Source organism: Corvus brachyrhynchos, unplaced genomic scaffold, assembly GCF_000691975.1.
Source record: "Corvus brachyrhynchos isolate BGI_N302 unplaced genomic scaffold, ASM69197v1 scaffold194, whole genome shotgun sequence".
NCBI classification, from domain to species: domain Eukaryota; kingdom Metazoa; phylum Chordata; class Aves; order Passeriformes; family Corvidae; genus Corvus; species Corvus brachyrhynchos.
In genome coordinates, this window is record NW_008237890.1 from 2,140,442 (window position 1) to 2,165,375 (window position 24,934).

General features: G+C 35.9%; 1 protein-coding gene across 23 annotated transcripts in view; it reads right to left on the reverse strand.

The window, feature by feature from the left end:
- Positions 1-24,934, reverse strand: part of PTPRD (protein tyrosine phosphatase, receptor type D) — a 1,188,396-nt gene that overhangs the window by 223,887 nt on the left and 939,575 nt on the right. For 13 of the 23 annotated variants that reach the window (XM_017732840.1, XM_017732843.1, XM_017732842.1 and 10 more), the window contains one exon: positions 2,205-2,353. In XM_017732840.1, the coding sequence (XP_017588329.1) occupies positions 2,205-2,353 (149 nt within the window). The remainder of the gene's footprint in view (positions 1-2,204; positions 2,354-24,934) is intronic. The other 10 variants (XM_017732862.1, XM_017732863.1, XM_017732861.1 and 7 more) reach the window with 1 other exon arrangement.

A 24,934-nucleotide genomic window follows, 5' to 3' on the forward strand; every position in this document is an offset into this window, starting at 1 on the left:
GGTCTTACTGTAGATTTTAATTTCAGAAGCAATGTCTAGTTCTCACTACTATTTTCATTAACTTGTGAGAATTAGCTGGTGAGCAAGAACATTCAATGACCATAGTGTTCAAATATATAAGCAGTCAAGAGAGAGGAAATAAATTATTTGTTCCCCAGTTGCTATGTACATGAAGTTCCAGCAAAAGAGTTCTGCTTTCACATGGCGGACAAATAATCAGGACAAGTTTCATGAAACCCTGCAGGAGACTGTCCAAGTTTATTGAATAGTAAAAAAGTAACCCCCAGCATCCCTGGGAAAGCATGTGGATCAGATAGACCACTAGAGTCCTTTCCAGCTGTATTTACTATATGAAGACAGGTGTCCAGGTGAAACCTTTTGATGTCTTGTACCATTAAGTAACTCAGAGAAATATACAAAATATTACTGTGAAAGAAGAGGAAAAGAAACCAAACTAATCATTCTCTTACTTGTTTAGCTGACTATCTCAGACATTTTGTGTTTTCCGAAAGTTTCATATGTCTTTTTGGAATCTAATTTCTACTGCTTTTCTTATCTTATTTAGAGATTCTATGGCATGAATTAATGGTCTTACTTTGAACAGGAAGAAAAGCTGCTTAAAATAATGATTTTCTCTGCACACTTTGAAACTGCTCTGCTCAGTGGACATGATAAAAATTATAAACTTGGCAAGTGTCATCTATTTCTTTGAAATACAATCCATCTTCCTTGGCTATACCATTTGTTCAACAATCCACTAAAGGCATTTTTGAAACATTGTAAGGTTATTTTGATAGTTACTTTCAAATAATTTTAATGGAAAAAAACCTACTTTATTTTTGCTTATTCTCCCTAAAATCAGGTACACAGGTACCTAGAAATATATTAAGGAAATAAACCACGACTCATTGCAGAATAACACACAGTAAACATATACATGCACAATCTTTCTCTGTTTAGAATTCACTTTGAGTGAAAGTTCTGTGAACAGAAGAGGATAAATTGTGTAGAATTTCTGACAAAAATTCTATGCTAATCCCTCTAGCCAATACAGCTCCACATATGCTCTGCAAAGTGCAGTTTTTGGCACTAGAAGGTAACAGTTAAATTCATGGTTTTATTTTTCATGTTGTAGTAAATACACAAGCCAAAAATTATAATGGTTAATGAACAAATTCCAATGCCTTTAGGTATTTTTTGAAACAAAAATTATTAAAATAAATTTGGTTTATAGAAGAAATGCAGTTCTTCTAAAAAAAATCTAACCTGAAAGCCAGGACAAGCAATCTTCTCAAACATTATTTCAAATTAATATACAGAAGTTTGATATTCAGTCAGTTGTTAATAACTATATATTAGATCACTTGCCCATAAAATGCATGTCACAACTGTTTTATACATAAATCATTTACCTTAGAATAGTTGTTTTTAAGCAAACAGAAGTATCTTATTTAACATTGAAAACATTTAAGAGACAATTATACACTCATAGTGCAAGTTTTGGTATCTCTTCTAAAAGTTTTCCTCCATTTTCTGAGTTTTTTCTTCACATTAAAGGTCAAGCCGTATCTGACATCAATTATTCCTGCCACTACAAGAGGGAAAAATTCTTGTTTTCTTATTTCCCCCAAATAACCAGAATCCTTTGAGCAGATTATTTTCACTGTTTCCTTTAACTGAAGGTTGTGGAGAGAAACATCTTTCTCTAAGCCTTTTCCTAATTTATTGTTAAGAAAAGAATCAAAAGCAAGCAAGTTTTACTTTCCCTCTTCAGCAGCAGGAACTACAGTGCCCCTTTTGTCTCTTTCCTCAACAGGGGTAAGGAATTGTGGCAGCAGAAGCAAAGACTAGGACTGCTCGATGCACCTTGTCATAAAAGGAGGTGGTTTGCTTTCGGAGACAGCAATCACTGCTCAGCTCATGTCCCCAGCAGCTCCTTCACGAGACAGCAAATTGAGCAGAGGCACCACAAAGCTCCTCAGTTCAACCATGCTAGCTTAGAAAACAGCAGCAGCACTTTTCTCTTTAATGGTTCTATGCATAGCCAGTTTTGAAAATTAAAAACTTCCCGAGACTGCTCCCACCAAATTATCTCTGATAGCTAATTATATTTTGCTAAATCACTATTAATAAAACACACATACTGGGATTAAAAACAAGGTTGGAATAAAATGTTTTTCAGAGGAACAGAACAATGGACCTAATACCTCAAATCTCTGATTGCTGACTTTCTTTCCTTTTTTATTCCAGACAATTTTAGGTCTTGGATCTCCTGTGGCTTGACAGATGAATGAGGCGACTCCTCCTGAAACCCCTGTCTGGTCAACGGGAGTTCTTGTAAACTTCGGTGGTGCTGAAACAAACAAAAAAATTAACCAAATTAATCCAAGCAGTAAAAATAAATTTTAAAAAAGTCACATAAAGATTCCAAAATTTAAAAAGAAGGAACTGCTTCGTTTTTCCAGTGATATCATTCACCTGCAAAAGAAAGCATTATTAAAAAAACCCTAAAAGGTCAGGAAAGTACTTACAGATTTTATGAGTGAAATTTATATTAAAAGTGAAATCTGATGGCATTGGAATATCAAGATCACACATTATATTTTATCACCATTATAAATAAAAAATCCAATTTGACTTCTGTTACAAAATGAGCTCATCAATCAACTGGAACAATATCATGATTCACTACTTGATGCTATGATCACAGGGTGTCATGAAAACAGGATTCTCACCTTTGAGACATTAAAATCAGTGACATTTAGGAGAAAGCATTTGTAATTTTGCATGGTGGAGGTAAATTACTATGTATTAAGACTCCAGGCAGAAAGGACTAAAAGAAGAGAGATTTATCCTTGGGCACAGTTTTGTGTACAGCTCCTGTTCACTCCCGAACTCTACTACGTCAGAAAGGAGAACTAAAATAAGATCCAACTACAGCAACAACAGGAAAGGAGAGATAAATGGAGAAACAGTTTTGGAAGTATGAAATGTCATTTTAATTAATTATTCTTTTTCCCTTTATTTCTGTTACAACAAATCAAAATTAATTTATTATTTGATTTGTGGTGAGACAAAATTTTCAAACTTAGAGCAACACAAGACACAACTTCTATAGATAAAAATATTGAAATCTGTAAGATTACATCCAAACAGAGAACAAAAATGTTGAAAAATTCCTGTAAATATTTAAATCATTCTCTTTCTTAGCCAAAAAAATTCTTAAGATCCAATACACCTTCAGATACTGATTTAAATTATATGAGGTGAGAACTTAGAAACAATAAATGGCAAAAAAAACCAGGTCTTTGCTATGAAGCCATCCTGAGCAGTAGTTGCTTTATAGCATCTGTTGCAAATAATTTTTGTTCTCATCTTCAAATACCAGCAGTCAGCTGCTTTATGTTTCCCACCTCTTCCCTCTTCTTCACTTTCCTCTCTCAGTTCTGACAGGTGTGTACCTCTTCTGTACTAGTTTTCATTTCCATGTTGCTGCTCTTTAGTTCTGATGTCTAACCCCTTATTCTGCAAAACTGGTCTTTCCATACACACCATTTCTTGTCAGCATTATTTGAATGTAAGAAACACAGCGGCCTACAGTCATGCACATATGCAACACTGGAAGAAGTCCTGAAATATTTTAATGCCAAGATGCCATTTCACAAAATGAAATTAGGGAAATTTTTTACCTTACCTCTAATGTAAAAAAGGATTTTTTAAAAAATATGATGTTCCTGAAAATCTGCATGCTCTTTTCTTTAATAGGAATGTCAGGAAAATGTCTTAGTTTTTAACATTTCAGAATGCTCAACAGTCCTAGAACAGTACCCACTCTGCTAATTTTCCCGGTGAAAATGTACCTAAACCCAAATGCAAGAGCACATCTCAGCAGTACAGTGCTCCACTACTGCCATGGGAAAATTATGAAAGAACTTCTCTGATGTCAAGAATTGCCAAAACCATAGCAAATAAAACACACATAGAGTGAAGAAATTAGAAATCCTTTCCCAAGTCACAGGCTTTATGCCTGGACCACAAAAAATACAAAAATATATTCTGATGAAGAGCATCTGGGTTTCACCAAAAGTCCTCTTTTTGAACCCTTTCTATGTATGTTTTAACTCAGCACTGTGTAAAGAGACTGAATCCGATCTACTGACATTCTGTGGCACAAGTTGTGATCATGTGCCACGAAGTGAAAAATGACAAGCTGCCATTCTCTTCTAATTTTTTTTTGACATTTTGTGAATTCACTGTTAGAACTCAAGCCACTAAAAGAGATACACTTCATGAAGAAGTCCAACAGCATGCAATAACTATGTACAGTAGCTCAGAGGCAGCAAATAGAACATATAGTAATAAATAAAATTAAAAATCTTCCACCAAACTTAACTGCCGTTAGAGGTACAACCAGTTTTCTAATGATTTCTTCATGTAGAACTGTCCCAAACCTGGCAAAGGACTAAAGGACTACAGCTGCCACGACTCCTTCACAGAAACTGCATGCTAGCCTCTGCAGAGCATTATTATCTACACCGGGGAGTTGCAGAAATAGGGCTGAATACTTAACATGGCTCCAGCTACCTGAACAACAGTATTTTTGCAGTCCTATGTGAATTTTTGCTGGAAAAATAAAGCTGTTCGTTAACCATGTAGCATCAGAGACAGAAAACAAGGGCAGCTGAACATAATGATGCAATTTTCAACTTGTGGACATTTTTCAAGAAAACAAGGGTTTAAGGCTGTAAATAAAAACCACCTTCTTGTATGATATGACTAATATTATCTGCATCAGTAAAAAAGCTTCACAATCCAATATTGAAGGGAACTTTGGCTTTCACTTAGACCATAACCTAGCTGAAAAAAAAGGTATGTATCTGGTCAAATCTTCTTTTTACATAAGTAATTCCTATAAAAAACATTGCTACAACTTTCCTCCAATACCTAATCTTGGAAGTAAGTAAATTGTCTTTCAGGTATCATATGGCATCAGAGAAGATAAATTATTATTAGAACATAAATAAATTTATAAAATTATCTGCCATGAAGACAGGTAAGTATTATGCAATCCCTCTTTGTTACTCAATTAACATGTTCATCTTGTTACATATAAGGCAACCACTATTAGTGTAAAGGTATGCGAAATCACAACCCAGCAGAAGCAAAAATGAAAAGTAGTGTTTGTTGCCTTTATAAAAGTTGTTAATTAAAGTTTGACACAAATTATCTCCACAATTAATGCTGTTGGTTTCTTGACATTGATTATGACCTATACTGCTAGGCACTCTGATAGCAAACACAATTAAAGTGCACACACAGTTGTGCTTATTAACATGAGGGCAATTTTGATTGAGAACTGACAACTATTTTTGATCTCCCTTAACAACAGCAGTGCATAGTTCAAGAAAAACTCTCCGCAGCACAGTTCATTAAGCACAGCAACAATCTATATGGGAAACTTCCACTGCAATTAAATCTGTCAAAAAAAAAAAAGATGTAATATGTTACCAACTATGGTACCACAGTCTTCAGCACTTTTGGAACTTTACTTGGTAACATATCAATAAATACAGTTAAAATAACAGGAGTGTAATGAAAACAAAATAAGTGAAATTCATTTAAAATCAGCATCTCATATTTCTGCACTTGAATTCTCTTGAGGGCATCATCAAAATTGCTGCAATATTATCTTTTAAATGCAAGAACACCCAAGTTTTGCTTGTTTATATACCAGTGCCTACCCAGATAGTCATACTAATACTGAATTTTGATACCTTGTCAAACTAAAAAAAAAAAAAATTAGAGAAGAAAATATCTGTAACTTGGACTTCTGAAGAGTACCACAGGCCTTGTCATTCAAGAGCTGCAGGCTCCCACCATCTGCTACACAGTATGCAATTCTTGCTGGGACTCTTGAGAAGCCAAAGAGATAACTATTAAACCACTGCAAATCACACTCTTAATATATGAAGGAAAATTGAATTTATTGCTACCTCATCTTAAATACACTGAGCTTGCATTTATTTGTTTTGAAGAGTTTAAACCCATAGAAATTAGGCTGCTGCTTCAATGAACAGTCAAGCCGTCGCCGGGCACAGGAACTTCTGAAATAGAGATGGTTTACCACTGTTCAGATGGAAGTGGAGTGTTTTTGCACATTAGGGCTCCATAAAATATATTTGTAATGTGACACTAAAACAACTCATTTTGATTGGAACATTTGAATATCCTGGCACGAGCATAAGACAGTTCCTTCTTCCCTTTTGCGCCTCCACATAGTTTTTTTAAAGTTTAAGTAGAATTCTGAAATATTGAATGGAATTAATTAATTCACATTTCATCATGTCATAGAATTATCCATTTTAAAGTTACTGCTCTGTGCTGTGCTTTAAGGATATGTATCACTTTTCCTCTGCACTCAAATAAAATGTCTGACAAAATACTTTTGAAATTACTACTTCAGCCCCCTTCTTTCTACTGCTACTGCAAACTATTCTTGTGTAGAGACGTTTTTATGGACATAGTCCTCTAATAAAAAAGTGAATACGAGGATAAGACTTCACCTTCTTTGACGTGAGAGCTAAGGGGATGTGTGCAGTCCTACTACAGCTAGTTCACCATGTGGACTTACTATGGACAAGAATATAGAGGATGCAGAGCCTAATGCATTTGTTTCTAGATTCTCTGGGGTGTACAGAAGTTCCTAGTATAAAATAATTCAGTTTAAGATTAAACTTCATCATATGCCTGAAATATGAAAAAGTTTACTAGCTTAGAATAAGAACTGGCATAAATCATATCATATCGTATCCCTTGTAAGCATACATAGCAAGGGTGAATAAACACATCAGAAAAAACTGAAAATGTAAAGACCCTTCTTTCAAATGCCCCGTTTACTTATAAATTGACATGTATTTGAGGAAACTCTAAAAATTACAGTAACTTTTTCAGTTATAAAGACTCATTTTGTAGCAATAAAAGTTGGAAGATGATGATCACAACTGTTCCCATTAAATGTTTTCAGGTTGAGAGCAGAGTAAACAATGTGGTCTGGCAGGTGCCCATGCACTTTGGAATACTGCACACATACAATCATAAAAATAATTTTCACTTAGCATTGAGCCCTTTTATATTACTGGTCTAGCAGCATAAAGTTTCAGGGGGTATGTGACCAGACTCACTCAGAGTAAAAAATTCTGAAGTAATTCTTCCCATGTCAAATTACACACAGAAATTTCTGACACACAGTAAAAATCTAAATAAACAGAATAAAAAAACAACCACAAAAAAATCCCCCAACCAAACAAAAAAACCCCACAAACTGAATCAAACCAAACCAAAAAACCTCCTTTTTTCACCCCATTTCCCATTTTGCAACATTCACTGTATTCCACAGACTTATAGGCCGCTAAATAAAAAGGCCACACTGGTTCATATTTAATGATGGTGAAGGTGGTGAAGATTCCTGTCCAGGTAAAAATGAACAAATAGGCAAATGTTGCATGTAATCTCAGTCTGATACTGTATTCATGTATTACAAATTACATGATTTGTTGTTATTTTCACAATTCCTCGGGTAGTTAATATATTAAAAAACATATACATAGCACTTAATAGAAAAGTACTTAATAGAAATTTCAAAACACACTTCATTTACAGCATTCGCTGCTAATTTACTCCTTAGTAATAATTTGTGACATAAGTTAGACTGATCATTGTTACAAGTAATTGTTTCACCTTAATTCTAACCTGCACTTACAGAGGATCTGCATATCTCACTCTATGTGGGAGAGCTAATTAGTTTTTATTTCTACAAGGATGAGAAATAATTTGTATTCATGAAATCTGCATTAAGAAATTCTTAAGTTAACAAGTAGTATGTTCCTAAAAGCTCTTGTCTGTCAGTCATAAACTGTGAAATTTTTCTGTCTCTCACTGTGAATCTCTTAAAACTGTACCTGCCTTAACATCCTTCAGCAAGGATAGCAACAACACCCTCTTCAAATATCATCATACCCTGAGCAGGTGAATAGTTTTATTATCCTGTGAATGAAAATTATCAGTTTTGTATCTTTGAACTATTAAATGCATTTCAGACATGCCAATGAAGTCCAGCTGAAAATCCTGATCCATTTTGTTCACAGAAACTATTTCCAGGTACAAACACACATTTCCCAAAAGTCAGGGAAAAGGAAATCAAGCTATTTCACAGCATCCTCTCAGAAACTCAGCCCCTACAATACTCATAAAATCTTGATAATATAATTGAAACACTCCTCGCCCCACCTTCTTTCTGCTACACATATTCTTCTAAAAGCAAAGGCACTCAGAACAAAGGACTGGTTTTAGAGGGAGACTTCTGGTTGGTTCTTTGGGGCTACTTTTCCAATTTAGCAGTCATCTCCAGCTCCCAACCTTCAATCTGCCAGAGCATACACACCCTTCAGATTTAGTACGCAGCTCAAAAAAATAAAAATATCGCTTGCTGATCTCTCAAGGAAAATATGGAAAGTCAACCCTATATTTACGTTTTCAAATTTCCTGCAATGCACAGTGTCAGTTTAGTAGGCTGATCATTAGGTTCACTATTCCCTGAAATACAAAATCAAATTACAGACTTACAAGTAAGGCCTCACAAGTCGAACAGGTGGGTTACATTTTCCAAAAAGTCTAATGTTAAAATAGCACATATTTAATTTGTACCTCTAAGCTCTGCAAACCTTGTTACCAGCTCATTTCATTGTGGATTATGTATGCTTTTTTAGAGACAGACATTATCTGAGCCCGAGGGACATGGGAGGTATATGAACCAACACAGACAGCAGCAGACATTTATTTGCCAACTAATATCATTCACACATACACACACGTCCATTTTCAGCTTATAATAACTGAGAGGAAAAAAAAGCTTTTGCAAATATGAAGAACCTATGTGAAAAACCTCTGAAAAAGGCCTTTTACTAATACTATAGACAAATATACTTATATTTGAAGTAGAAAGAAGCTGAAAAAGTATTTATTACTGTGCTTTTTCTATTAAAACTGTCTCAGACCACTAGCAATTTAAGCTGGTTTCATGACAAACTATTAGAACATGTAGTGTACAGCTCAGACCAGCCATTAACTACTTCCCTGTCAGAGCAATACTGTGCTAAGCCTAACAGGCAGCCAGGGCTTATGAGCCATCAGAGTCGGTCTCATGGATGATCAGACTAAAGGAGAAACCTCCCAAAGCCAGGCCTACTCCCACACCATGCCCTCTTGCCTTCATTCCTCAAGCTGGGTGAACAGCTTTAGCGATCAGTGCAACATAGCCATTAGTTTAAATACAAACTTCAGCCTTCATTTAAATATTGCAACAGAAAATGAAAGTGGTATACATTTGCTTCTAAATCTGCCCTTATTTACTCCAGGGTCTCTTCAGTTGTTTGTACAAAAAAATTCTGGTTTATATTAGAGTTCAAGAAAAGAGAATCAGGATTCTTGGTTCTAGTGTTTCACTAATGTGAGCACTGAAAGATGCAGGCATACAACTAAGTAATACTCACTATCCATTAAACGTATAGGAGGTCAAGAATTCTCCCTTTTTTTTCCCCATGGCTATAGGAATTCCAGTGCTAGTGACCCAGTATCCATTATATTAACCCAACTGCATATATTTAAGTCATAAACCAGCACATGTTCAAATGCACAATACAAAACAAATAGGTATAAGCTTGTGTATATACATAGAATTTATCACAAAAGTATATGTAAAAGCTAGGTGGGGCTTAATTTACCTGAGTTAGAAAGACGACCTTGACAGTTAATCCAGTACTAAGCCTTCTTTCAGCCACAAATAAAAAGCATGATGCCTCTTGAATCTAAAAGGTTAGTGACGTGCACCACTTTATCCCCCAGGAATATTACATAACCTTGTCATATTCACTAATTTAATGAAAGGAAATTCCGCTTCAAAGCTCTCTACTGCTTCATTTTCCAATTTTGATGTCTGAGGACAGCCTATGAATTATTTGGTAACTGAGAACTGGCACTCCTTTTCGATGTGCAAAGAAGAAGCACTGGATTTTAAAATGCCAGGCAAGCTGATCTCTTTCCAGAAGAGTTTTGCTCTCAGAGAAGAGTAGGAATGATGAGACACTACAGGTTTCAGTTAGGGACTCGGAATATCTGGGTTATGACCAGGAGGATGACCTTTAGAAGTGTTTCAGTCTTACTAAAACCCTCAACACAGGTACCAAAATGAGGAAGCATAAAACTGGGGCACTGTAACAACTAAGTGAAACTTCCACTCATATTTTATTTATCTAAAAACAACAAAACGCATACCTTGCCATTTATACACAGGGCAAACTGATGATTACTGACTGTGAAAGCAAAATCAACTATCTAGTAATAATACTGACTCTACATACTAATATGATTCAGTGTTAATGCTTGACAAGGCATCCACATAAGCAAATTCTCGTAACTCCAAGCAGAAGTATGCTTGTGCCTAATCAAATCACACAGCCCATATGAACATATGCAAAATGGGGCATTAAGGGGTTGAAGATGACTTTCTACTTGCAGAACAGCATTAGGAGATGACATGACGACATAAGCATAATTTATGGAGGTAAACTGGTTAAAAAAAGACAGTATCATTAAAGCTGCTATAAAATAATAAAAATTTTAAAACCTAATTAGTAGAGACTCGTAAGTCTCTTCCCTTCTTACTAAGTTAGGCTTGCTTTGTCCCAAAACTAGATCAACACCTCCCTCTATTAGTTATAAACCAACATTTACCCTTTACCTACAAGAATCAATTCCATGAAGCCTAAATTAAGTGTCTAACCAAGTAGACAGAATACATACTCCTCTAACCAGCAATGCTCTGTAAGCTGTGCAATGCAGCCCAACTTCAGCTGTACTGTAAGACAGGTTAGCATGGCCCATAGGATGATGCACTGCTGATGAATAAGCAGACATTCATAAACTAGGTCACAAAACTGTTTACAGATATTAGAAAAGATTCAGTGACTAAAGGCCCCAGTGGGTTGTCCCAGTTACTTGCCTACAAGTCACTTACAATACATCAGTACGGTTAACACAGTACAAGCAGTCTGCTCTGGGATACAGCTAGGAAGACATAAAAGCACTGATCAGAATGTATTTACACAGGCATTATTTTTGATACTGTATTTTCAGTGTCCTACTGTGTATTTGTCCTGCCATAAATACCAGCCACATTTTGTTGTCATTAAGGACAATGCACTGCAAAAATGCAAGAAATACTACTTGTAAGGTACTCAAGGTTCATCTGCTCCACAAACTTCTACAGGAGCTGCATTGTTCTAGATTGTCTCTAGCAAAATTATGCCAGCATAAATATAAAGCAAATTATAAAGCATGTAAGAATACGAGAACTAAAACCTCATACAAAGATATGCACAACAGAATGTTGCTGGATCATGGATTTGATTGAAAAGCAGAAACATAATCAGAAGAAACGTACCATCACGTAAAGGTAAACCTCTAATTACTAGAAGTTCATTTCTGTTTTAATTCTGATATGTAATATCACTTCATACAAGGAAATTTATTCTACCACCTATTACCTAAAATCACTGAAAATACAATTATTCGATATCTTGTATAGCATTACACTTGCTTTGCAAGAATCTTGCATGGTTAGTCACTTCAGTCACTGGTTACTTCAGGGATTTTTAATGTAATTTTTAGTGGTTAAACATATATCAAAGTAGATAATCCGAACCCACAGTGCTGTGCCTAGCTTACACCTATCTCATCTATCTCTCACTAATTATATCTTCCATTCTTCCATCTTTAACCCATGTTTATTCTTCTTTTTAAAAGAGATACCAAGAAATCATAACACTACATACAGCTGATATTCAGTCAAGGGCTATTAAAAGAAGGACATAAGACTTTGGAGGACACAATAAAGCCCTTTTTCTTAAAATAAATAAAGAAAAAAATTACATTTGTCCGGTCATAGAGATTTTCACTCTGAAATCTCTATCATAATTAGAAAGCATGATTCATGCCCGTCTTTAAAAGAAAAGTAGAAATTATTAAAATGTGACTACCAAGAATGATTTCATGCTTCGTTTTTCTTGCAAAGGCAGATACTTTCTTTACAACTACTATAAAAATAAAAAAGAATAATAAGTCTTATTCATACTTTCCTTTAAAGTTCATATATAAGCAGTATGAAGAAAACAAATTCAAAGTTTAGTCTCAAGAGATAGAACTGGAAGCCAAAAGCACTGGAAGTGGCAGCTGGCTCTTGGACAGAATAGAGGGCTGAGAGCCAAATCTTTGTAATTCTAATCCCATCTCTGTTAATTGCTTGCTGTTTAGCTTCAGGCAAATTACTTAACCTCCATGTCTCAATTTACTTACTTCCAGGATTATGTTACTTAGATTATGTCACAAAACATAGGCAGGAGTATTACAGTCGTTACCACCACTGTATTTACAAAATTTGCATAAGGATTTGTGCTCATGCGTTGAATGAAATGTTTAAGTCCTATCTACTTAACTACATGGGTGACACTTCTATCAGGGCAAAGAAAACAAAAATGAACAAACAAACCCCACTCAAATCTAAATTTGAAGTGTCAGTGGAAATACGTAGCTCTTTGAAAAACCTGTTAGTCTTTGAAAACTGCAGTCCGCTGCATATCAATATTGCAAAATGTTGGTTTAATTAACACTCTTTTCTCTAAAGACATGAGCTCACACTGCACAAGTGTACTGAGTAAGAACTGCTAGTTTTGACACTAAGTGGTTATCTTCTATAAATGATAATAAATTATTTCTGCAAAATGTATCATCCTGCATCATAATTTAAATCAGTGGTATATAATTAATATTGTGTGTGTCCATTAAATAATAGAATTGAATGCTTTAATTAAGAAACCATGTTAATTATGGCAGTTACTTAAAATATTCATCTAGGTAACAGTAAATATGTATAGATATGTTTAGATTTAACATGCATGTTCAGAAATAAGAGATTTAAGGAAATTGTATTTTCCACATCAAGCTTCAGCAACCCGTTGAATGTATACTTGAAAATGGCAGATTGTTCATTTGTGAAGACAATCGAGAAATTTGGTTTGCTGTCAATGGATTCGTATTTCTGTATGTCTGAATCTCAATGGCCTATTCAAAACGTAGAAAATACCAAGTGATCAGCCACTGCACTCCATCATCAAAGCCACAATCTGCTTATAGAAAGAATATAAAAGGTAGAATAAAATCTGCATTTTTGCAAAACTTCTTATTTTTTTCTCTGATTTTTTCCTTCTGAATATAAAAATATAACCAGAAATAAATTTCTCACAACAAAACTGAAACTACTGACACAAATTCATATGAGGTTAGATTACTGAAGCTGGGGATGCAATGGATACGGCAGGTCACCAGACAGAAATCAAAACAGCTGCCCTGAAATATCCAATAAATATAAAATGGACAGACAGGAATAAGAAAAAAGCTAAAAAATAGCTCATTTCATGAATAAAGAAATGATAAAAAGCAAAAGAAAAGCAGAAATTAGTGGTGAAACAGGGCAGAAGTATAACCTAAACCAAGATGAATCTTAGGTCTACTGAAGTAAAAATTTAAGTAAAAATAAGATCTTTACATGTTACTATACTGCCAGTCAGTCACGTATCTTTAGTAAAAAATTAAGAGTGTTTGAAAGCTTTGATTTTAGTGTGTATAAAAGTTGCTTGCTCCCAAAGGCTGTCTGGAAAGTTGTAATTTAATCTTTATGTTCTTTCACATGCAAAGCCTCTCATAAAATAATAGTAAAACCTCTTGAATGAATTACTGTATTGTTCATAAATCACAAGAATCAATTACTACATGTATTGTTCCTTCACTGAATGCCTTTAGAAAAGCAGCTTCTGGTTGTCCAATAATTTGGCATAGTACTGTGTCATAAGCTGGCACACACAGCTGGAAAAAATTCTAATTAGAGTTAGCAATAAAAACTGAGAAGTTAGACTTTGATGCTTGCTCTTGTAAAACAAATCCTCTTTTAAAAGTAGACAGCTTTCAAAAAATTCCAGGAAAAAAAATCTTTTAAGTTTTTGGTTTCAGTACTCTTAACTTCTCACTGTAAAAGTAGCAATGCAATGTAACACAATATATGGTACCAAAACAAAAGGAAGTTGGGGAGAAGAATTAATACAAAATTATTACTGACAGAGATGAAAATCAGCCCACTGAAGTAGAAGATGTATTTTTTATGTGTTTGGCGTTAACCCCAGCAACATATTCAATGATTAAGAATAAAAGGTTTAAACCTTTGTGCGCTTTCTCCCTCCTCAATAGATAGCAGCATATTAAGTTGATACAAACAAGCTTAACTTTTGTATCAGCCTGTAGCATAACAACACTATATATAAAGGCCTTTTGTTGTGATTATGTAATTAGTTGTGCATGGGTATACAGGAATATATCTGCTGGGTAGAGTGAAAAGAAGTATAGTTCTCAGTCTTGCCAATGCAGGAGCCTCTACTGATCAAGGAACTCCATTCTGGTATCAGAAGCTACAAACATAATGAGCTAACCATGTGTTTTCTGTTTATTTTTACGGTTCTTACTTATTGAATGTAGTAGCTTCTCTGAAGTTGTTCCCTGTTACTAGGACAAGAGAAGTAGAATGTTTGCAACTATTCCTTCCTAGAGACAAAGAGCTATATGCCCGGATACGTAGATACTAAGAATAAAGAAATTAATATAGTGTATACAGGACCAGTTTTTTAGTAAATTATTTTGTGTTATAAATAAAAATTCAGAAGAAAGGAATACAATAAAAAAATCTTGAGGTAGTTTAATTTAAAAAAGACATACTTCACCTTCTATAGTTAACGAACTATGCTGTTTTTTCAATGAAATAATCATGCTTTCAGAGCAAGGTTACAGATTACCAGTCATGTAAAAAAAAATCAGAACTTACAGAGCTGAATATATGACTTACCACAGCAAAAAAGGAGAAAAAAAGAAAACTAAAAATGGAAAGAATGTTTTTGCATTTGAGAGCATAAGGCTAACATGCATATTTACAGCACCAGAAAAAACCCCAACACTTTAAATAGTGTCAAAAGCACCCCTCACCTTTGAGTTTACCCATACTGCAGTAAATCTTGTAATTACAGTCATATACACATGTTCTAGTCAGTTTTAATTAAGGCAAGGCAGTACAATTAAGCGTTAGCCACAGATTCCTCAAGCAGGCAAAAAAGTAACTACATAGACCTTGCAGACAACCAGGCTACACTGTCTGCCTAGCGGTTAAGTCAGCCAGCGCATATCTATACAGTCACAACTATGTTCAACTTCAAAACTGACACAACTATTGAACAATGAAACTTTCGAATTCCTTAAAATGTCTCACCAAAAACCCCATACCAATCCATACTGCATTACACACACTTAGCTCCCTTGCTTTCTGCAATCCATTACAAAGATGTTAGCTTCGTCACTATCAAAATGAGGTTTTGTATAGGTGTGTAAATCTTTCCATACTGGTGACCTCCAAGTTCAAATCTCCTATAACACCTGAATGTCAAATTTCCTTTTCAACCCACCAGCACATTTTTCTTTTTTCAAGTGGAACTGAGTTCTTTATCCGATACATATCTTGAGCCTCCCCTGTTCTCTCAGATCTGAGAATTTAAGTCCTTTCTGATCGAAGTAAGGGCTTATTTCTTAAGCTTTCTGATCATTTCCCAGCGAATGTTTCCACCATGCCCTCAATTTCTTTCTTATCTTGTTTACAGGTGATTCCTCTGCATCACAGCAAAGGAGTATGAAGTTAGTCCAACGGCTAAAGTACTGTACTCTTAAAAGATAGGATCCCTATGACAAAGTAATTTTAATTGCCAAACACTGCAAAGAGAAAAAATATTGGATGTTACACTGTGGAGCCAGAGCTAATTGTTTGCATCATTGTTATTTGAAAGTACTCATGTTCTTGCTCACATTCTGATTCATTGTGACCTTTCAGGATTGACTAAATTAACCTCTTTTCTGAAAGAAATCGAAGGACAATGAAAGTCATGCAGGTGTGCATAGTTTTGTGTGAATGAACAGTGAAGAAGAGATTAAAAAGTCATACAGTTACCTCCAATGTCCAGACATTTACTTCTAGGAGCAGATATCTTACTCCCAAAATCATATGAATGTCTAAACAGGCCACCATAGAACTGAGTGCTTAAGTGAATGATACAAAAACTTAATGACCAGAGTACTGAAATAAATTCCACCCTGGATATTTCATGTAGATGATTAAACCCATTATGGATTTGCCTTTCTGTTTTTAACTGCTTTTGTAAGAATGAAGGTATCAGATTCTTAAAATGCTGTGAACAATACCCTAAATTTTGCTTTAGATCACAACAGATGAAATACTGGTGCCACAGAAAACCTGCTGCCTCGTATTCCTAAATAGAGCCAGCCTTTTGACCACATCTAGACTTTGTGTGGGCGTGAGAGACTCCAGTACCAGTACTGCATTTCAAGACAAAACACCTAAAGACCTTCTAAAGATTTTTACAGTTATATTCACAAAATGAAGGTTGTCCAATATATGGCCCAGTGAACATGCATGCATATTAACACAAGTAAAGATTTTGGTAGAACAGCTTTTTTTCTGAACTGCCACACTTCTACCAAACTTGACTAGGTTTCTGACACAGCTGAATTTCTGTAAAAGATCATTCCAGTTAGGCAATATTGGAAGACTGGACTGTTTTGAAAAGATGTTTTACCATTTAATTAGAAAGTCACCTAAGTCATTAATTGGTACTATGTTTCATTCAAGATATTCTACCCATGACATATCTTTAATTATGTGAAGTATTTTCACTTTCTTGAAACTGAGAAAACATGCATACGATGAACAGGTAAACTGATTTCTTAAATAAGCAGCCTAATTTCTTCATTACTGTAAGCTGATTGAAACTCAGTAATAACAGTGATACTGCTTAAATTTACATAAATTGAAGATTTAGTCCATTATTTTCAGATTCAGGTTGAGGAGCACATGTACAGCACTGTGATCAGGTTACTAGTTACATAGCTTCCAAAAATAAAAAGTTTGCAAGCTTACCTCCTTATGCACTAGATCAGTGCTGACTGTTTCAAAGTTGGGTGGATAAACTGATACTACTCGTACCTCTGCTCTAGCGAAGACTCACCACATCAAGTAACCATAACCGAGTCTTACTAGTCAGCCAGCAGTTGTTAGCCATCTCACACACACAGACACACAAGAGAATATAGGATACATTCCATAGGTTATGAACTAATTGTCTGGGTGACAGGCACTCATACTATGTTGCACAGAAAGCTGGTAAGTAAATGAGAGTTTTGCCTAGCTTCCTATGAGAGAAAAACAAACCTATGTTTCTAATGAACTGATTCATATTGTGCTTGAGTTTTGCAGATAAAAATATGAAAATTTTAGAGTTTGTAATAAAAATTTCTTCAAAAGTATTTAAAATTTATTTATTAAAATTCAAGACTGGATATTGGCTTTGCTCAGAAAGTATAAGCACAGAATTTCTTTTCACAGAACTACAGAACACCGTAGTTGAAAGTGACCCACAAAAATCATCAAGTCCAATTGTGGTCTTGAAGTGGACAGTCCCAAGACTTGTGCCACGTGTCTGACAGCATTGTTCAAACTCTCCTTGAACTCTGTCAGGCTTGGTGCTGTGACCACTTCCCTAGGGAGCCTGTTCCAGTGCCCAAACACCCCCTGGGTGAAGAACCTTTTCCTAATACCCAGCCTGAATCTCCAATGACACAACTTCATGCTGTTCCCTCAGGTCCTGTCACTGGTCACCAGAGAGAAGAGATGAGAATAATTCTGGAATATCATTCCAGAAGTATATGCAATTCCGCAAGTAGAAAATAGGTATCTATTTATCCTGATATTTATTCTTATCTAATTAGTCTTAGTTGCTAATTAATTTTAACTTCTCTTATTCATAACTAATTTCTAGAGTTATATTCATAAGGTAATGAACTACAAGGAGAAGAGAAAGAGACATAAACATTTCAAATTTATATACCGTCTTTGTCTAGAGTTCAGATTTTTTGAATGGCAATACAGGAGGGTGGGCAAAGCTGGTTTGGAGCAATGAAAGGAAATCTATCATGTTCTCATGCATTTGATAAACCTAGGTCTGATCCTACAGCATAAAAAATTTACATGGAAGTAGAAATTCTAACAGCCTGTAGTGAAAGTATTCCCTGTGAAGAGATGCCAAGTACATATCTGTGTGTCCTTCTATGAGAAGTCTCCATATGTATTGAATGCAACTCTTTGTAGCATTTCCTCATGCCTTCACATTTCAAAAGGCCTCATAAATATCCAGGTTACATTGATAGGGGGCTTTAAGTTTCTCTACTGACTGACATTATCAGTTTCTTTAAGGTCTGTTGGTCTTCCCTGTAATCTTGGAAGAAATCAAGAAACATTCCAGTGAAATAAAGCTGAGGAATGGGTAAACAAGGATGAACAGGAATTACATTACAAACTAATAAATAAATAAATCAGCATTATTTTGTATTTGCAGGACATTTAGCACCCTCATAAAATAGGATCTGACTTTGCTATATGCAACAAAAACAGATAGGATAATCTTTCTCGAAGAATGCTTACAATCTTAATCTTACCCCCTAAAATGTTTACAGTCTATGTACAAAATAAGGCCAGACAGCTGACTCTTGCCAAACTTAACACAATACATTGAAAGTATCAGAGAGTTTTAGTCTGCAGGAATGGCATTAAAATCAACTCTGCTAACTTTCTAGCAATTGCTGCATTTTTAGCAGAGCAAAACGTAGCTGAAGGGAAGATTACTAAGTCTCTTTGTGGATAACTGCAGAAAACTAAACTTTTGCTTATCTTTCTTAATAGACTGCAATGCAGGTTTACATAAACCTGTAAAATGGCCTCCAAAACAAAATATCATTAGAAGAAGTCACTATCTCTGCACTCCAGTTTTGGAATTATCAGAGGAGAATGTTCATCAGCTTGACTCACAAGAAACTCTGTGCTGCTGACTCACAGATATTAAAATTGCAGAAAATCTATTGAAAGGTAGTCAGTGATCTCATTTCATTCTCAGTCAGAACACATTTCAGCGAAGTGAGAAATTGAGAGCTTACAGTAAATACATAGTTTGTCTTCAAGTTGAAACCACCAACATAAAATACTCCCTCAATCAGGAAACTGACTCCAATCTCACATTTTAGGGTCAAATTACTCTTTATTTTTCATTTTGCCCGCTGAGTGTAACAGAAATCTAACGTCTTGTCTCAGTTCAGGAAATATGGCATCACAGCCAGCAGATACCCAAAATTATCAGTACCAGAACCTGAGACTAGGTTGTTCAGCATGGAGAAGGTTCTGGGGAGTTCTTATAGCTGCCTTCCAGTATCTGAAGGGGTCTTAAAAGAAAGTTGGAGAGGTACTTTTCACAAGGGCCTGTAGTGACAGGACAAGGGGTGAAGGTTTTATACTGCAAGAGGGTAAATTTAAATTGGATGTAAGAAAGAAATTCTTTCTATGAGAGTGGTGAGGCACTGGACCCATCCCTGGAAGTGTTGAAGGCCAGCATGGAAGGGCCTTTGAGCAATGTGGTCCAAATGGAAGGTATCCACATCCATTGCAAAGGGTTCTGAGCTACATGTCCTTCAAAGTCCCTTCAAACCTCAACCATACTATGATTCTTATCTGGTAGGAAGTTTCTCTTACATACTCATCATTCAGATCATTCCAGAATCTGTTTTCCACTGAAATAAACATGCCAGCCAATACATTTAATCTGCAGTTTGATAGCTTACAGTAGTTGAGACTTCAGTTCTCCTTCTGCTATAAAATATCAATGTGTTGTAGTATGTAGTAAGACATTTACTTTCTGGAGCTGTGAAAGAGATAGAAACAAGCTAAGCTACATAATGATAAATGCCACTGGTTTTGTGAATCTGCATTTTTGTACTTCTGTCAGCATAGCAGTCTGCACCCAGACAGATCGGCACGCTTCTGAACTTCCAATTTTTTGTTCAAATTGTAACATATGAAGATTCCCACAAGAGACTATTTTAAAGTTTAAATATTTAATGGGTGTCATTGACCTCCTTCACTCCTGAAAAGCCTGTAACATACCATACAGCTGATGTCAAATATTTATTTAGGCTGCCATTAAACTGTAGTTGCAAAAATTCATCTTGTTCATAAAGACATTATGTATTTCACAAAGAGCCATATTTGTGACAAATACATGGTCAAACAGCATGGTGGATTGACCCTGGCTGGATGCCAGGTGCAGACCAAAACCTCTGCCACTTCCCTCTTCAACCTGTGGAGTGCACAGAAAATACAACAAAAGACACACAGGTCACAAGAAGGATAGGGAGATCATTCACCAGTTACTGTCACAGACAAAACAGACTCAGAGAAATTAATGTATTTATTACTAACCAAATCAGAGTAGGTTAATGAGAAATAAATCCAAATCCTATACACATACACCTCTCCCCCACCCCTCCCTTTTTCCTGGGCTCAACTTCATTTCTGTTTTTCTCTCCCTCCTGCCCTTGAGCAGTACAGAGAGACGGAATGGGCATTGCTCTAAGTTCATCACACCTTGTCTCTGCCACCACCTTCTCCTCACCCGCCACCCCCTGCTCCAGTGTAGGGTCCCTCCCACAGGAGGGCCTCCATGAACTTCTTCAACACAAGTCCTTCCAATGGAGTGCAGTATTTCAGGAACAGACTAAAGCAGCACGGGTCCCCCACAGGGTCACAAGTCCTGTTAGCAAACCCACTGCAGCAGGAGCTTCTCATAGGGTCAACGTCTTCTTTGGGCACATCCACCTGCTCCATTATGGGGTCCTTCATAGGCTGCAGGTGGGTATCTGCTTCAGCAGGGGCTGCAGGGGCACAGCCACCTCACCATGGTCTTTCCCACAGGCTGCATGGCAATCTGCTCTGTTGCCTGGACCATCTCCATACCCTCCTTCCCTACTGACTGGGGTGTCTGCACGGCTATTTCTCTCACATATTCCCACTCCTCACTTTTCTGTCTGCAATTTCCCCAGCATGGCAACTTCCTCCCTTTCTTAAATATGTTATCCCAGAGGCACTACCAATTTTGCTGATGGGCTCAGCTTTGGCCACCAGCAGGTCCATCGTGCTAACATCTGGCATTGGCTGTGTTGGACATGGGGGAAACTTCAAGCAACTTCTGTGGGCCCCTGCTACCAAAAACTTTACGTAGTACGAACAGTGACTACTTTTTACTTTCTGCTTAACAACCTGCCTGGTGTCTCAGTACTCTATAGCACTGTCACCTTTCAAGAGCTTCCTAAGCTTTTACTTTCCACAATTCCCTGATTTATTCATTGTACAACTTCAATAAAGAATGAAAGATGCAAAGGGCTTACAGCAAAGAGGCTGAGCCTGAAGCCTGGCAGATGGCCAGGGAAAGAAAGCCTATGTAATTATATTATGTTGCACCCATATAAGGAAATAGTTACAAGAATAACTTTGATTCTAGCACTTCCCACTAAGTGAAAACATAGAAATCTTTTAAAAGTTGATTTTTTATTCCTATTAGAAAAAGGAATTCTACAATAAAATATGTATTTCTACAAATTCCAAGTCATCCACACACTTCTGCTGGGATGTAGAAGCAGCAGCAGCATAAAGCAACTTGCAATCACTAAAGCTGGTGTGTCTGCCTGAAGACAGAAGACAGCCAAACATTATTCTACTCAGTTTAGAGATTATTTCTTATAAAACAAAGAAATCCTTGATCCTGTGAAACCTGGATTAATTCTCACGCTATGCAGAACAAAACCTTCACTGCTTTTCTTCCCTTTGGTTTCTCCTTCCACAACTTCTATCAACCTTACTATGTCTACCAAGGCTGTATCTCTAGCAGTCCTCAGATCTTGTTTCTCATCTGTCTTGTTTCTAAATCGTGTATTTTCTGCTCACATCTTCCCAGTCTTTTATCTTGCTATAAACCATTCCCCCCCATCTTTCCACAAATCCAGTGTATTCCATTAGGACCACAGGGTGTTTTAATACGAAACAGTAATTAAAAAATTTTCATTTTGAAACTATTTGATGAACCATTTAGCTTCAAATTCATTCCAGTGTTAGCAGTTTTTATCTCATACTGTAGATACGAGATCCAAAAATACTCTTTCTGGAATATCATGTCTATTCACATATACACATTTTTTTTTAAGTTTCACCTTTTCTCAAAGGAATAATGACTTCTACTTAATTCTATGACATAATAAAAGAGCATAAAGGAAAAATTCCAGATACTGTAAGCAACAGAGATGCCAGTTCTGTAACTGGCTAGCCCATCCAGACAAACATATTTTGGTTTTAATTTTTACATTCTTATCTACTCATATTCCACTAACTTCAAGCTGTAATGGTGAGAATACATCTGACAAAGCCACAGCTGACAAGTTCCCTCTTTTTTCTCTACTACTAATACAACTGTAGTATTAGTAGTTAGTGTTTAACAGAGATTGTTTCAACAGCTACTCCAGTTTACTGCTGCACATGATGCAATATAACAGCAATGGACATCTTTCTCATTTACATTCACAGCAGACAATGAAAACCTGATGGCTTTCCTTTTCTAAATAAATCTGAGTCAAATAGTTCCATCTCTTAAATACAAATAAAATATTATGCTGAGTTATTTAAGATTCAGCTGCTGTATGGCAAACAGCCCACATGCCTTTGCCATCTGCATGGCATGCAACATTTTCCTGTTCAGCTCCAGCAAGAGCCTGAGCACAAACTTCAAGCTGTAAGATATAACGAGCAGGATGGATACCCATCCTGGACACCTATTCATAATTTCAAGTAGGAGGCAGATGTCCCTCACAGAAGTACTGCTCATATATAATATCCTGTATTAGCTGGCTTCTCAGTAATACACCATTTTGCATGATCTTACTTCCGTCACACAAGGATCAGAAAGAATGAAGATCAGGCTCACACTTCCTCAGCAGTGGAAGGCAACTCCTTGTAACACAGTTACCAGTTTTTCAGCTTCAAAAGAAGTTAAAAGACATGTTTTCACAGATCTCTTTGCCATTTACTTCAGTATAAAACTGAAGAAAATGTTAAGGTGTTAAATACTCTCTATTAAGGAATTACACATTTACGACTTCTGAGACTCTAGGCCGTTAGAAACCAAATTTCTACTCTATTCCAGTACCTATTCCTTAAAATGAAGCTTAGGTTGAAACCAACCAAACATAGCAATGTGTAGCCTTTTTATTTTCCCACTGATAAAAGAGCAGACCATTCACAAATTATCAGTTAACCTTTTTAGACATACTTGACCTTTTTCCCATGTGGAAGGAATTCAATTCCAAAAAGCTAAATGTAGCATAATTTAGATTAAACACAATCAGTTACAAATATTAGAAATTATCTGATCCCAATTCAGTTATGAAAAAAATCAGATAAATTATAATAATAATAATAATAATCATAGTAATGATGATGATGATGGAAAGCAAATGAAACACTATTTGAAATTATCCTCTTTCTTACAAGATGGTACAGCCTTTAAAAAAGCTAAAAAAAAGCTTTTGCATGTGCATATAAAGTGTTTCATATTTTTAGCTGTGCTTTCAACTGCTTTCAACAGAATCACTCCCTTGTCACAATCTCTGAAAGAAAAAAGTTTGTAGAACATCATCTTTCTGTTTCTCCCATTTCAGTTTTTGTAATTTCACAAAGCTAATAAATGTAACATTACAAAAACCTTTGAAATAAGTCACTAATAAGTTACTTGTAGGTTTTCTAACTTTGGTGAGGTCCTCTCAATGAAGCTTGAAAAATAATTTTACTAGAATGTGGACCCTATAATTAAGCTCCAAGAGATTCAAGTAGTTTATGTAATTGACTTTTCATTAAACTTTTCATCATCTGTCATGAAAGCCATAATTACAGTGAAAACTAATCTGAGTTGCACACTAATTCCCAAAAAAGGATTTAGCATTACATATGGGTCTTCAGCAGTGTCTGGGTATTTCAACTCAAAAAAATCAAAATTTCAGAGATATTCAACATTTTTTCCCCCAGTATCTTCCTGAGTTTTGTAACCTGACCTTCTCTTTTCAGTTCAATTATTCAAACTACAGCTGATTATGCTGCTGTCCAAAAAGTCCCAATTCAAGTGCATCTTATTACAGATAAAAAAAACCATTTAAAAGACAAAAAAAGTCTAATAAACTTCAGTTAGTTCATATATTCCACAATGACAGCAACAAAAAAATCTAAGCAACAATCCTGAATAAAACTTTGTCATCAGCTGCAGTATTGTGTTATACTAGGGGTTCTGTTACTGGTAGAAAATATTTGTTCATTTATCCATTTCAAAGCTTATCCAAATGCGAAGAGCTTCTTAGTCCTTAAATTAGGTGTTCAAATACATCTTCCATGACTACCAAGGTGTAGTGGTTTGGTCCAAAATACTCATTACTGTTTACCTTCTGTGAGATAAGAATTAGGAGAAACGCAAAGCAGGTACAAAACTTGAAAGTATATAAAGAAGTTTATTAACAGACCTAAAAGAAGGAAAAAAATTATACCACACCTTCAGAACTCTTCTCCTCCCCCCACCTTCCTCCCTTCTCCCACTGACAATGTAAAAGACAGCCCTTGAGATGTTCAGTCTGTTTATCACTTCCATAATAACCTTGTTCAGTCCATTTAGAAAGAGGAGTCTCTCTTGTCCACGCTATGGAAACATTATCACAACAAGACAGCCACCCGGGTTGGTTCTCTGCTCGCATGTGAGTCCCTTCCCCCAACTTGCAGCTTTTCCCACAACTGCTTTCAAGGGTCCAC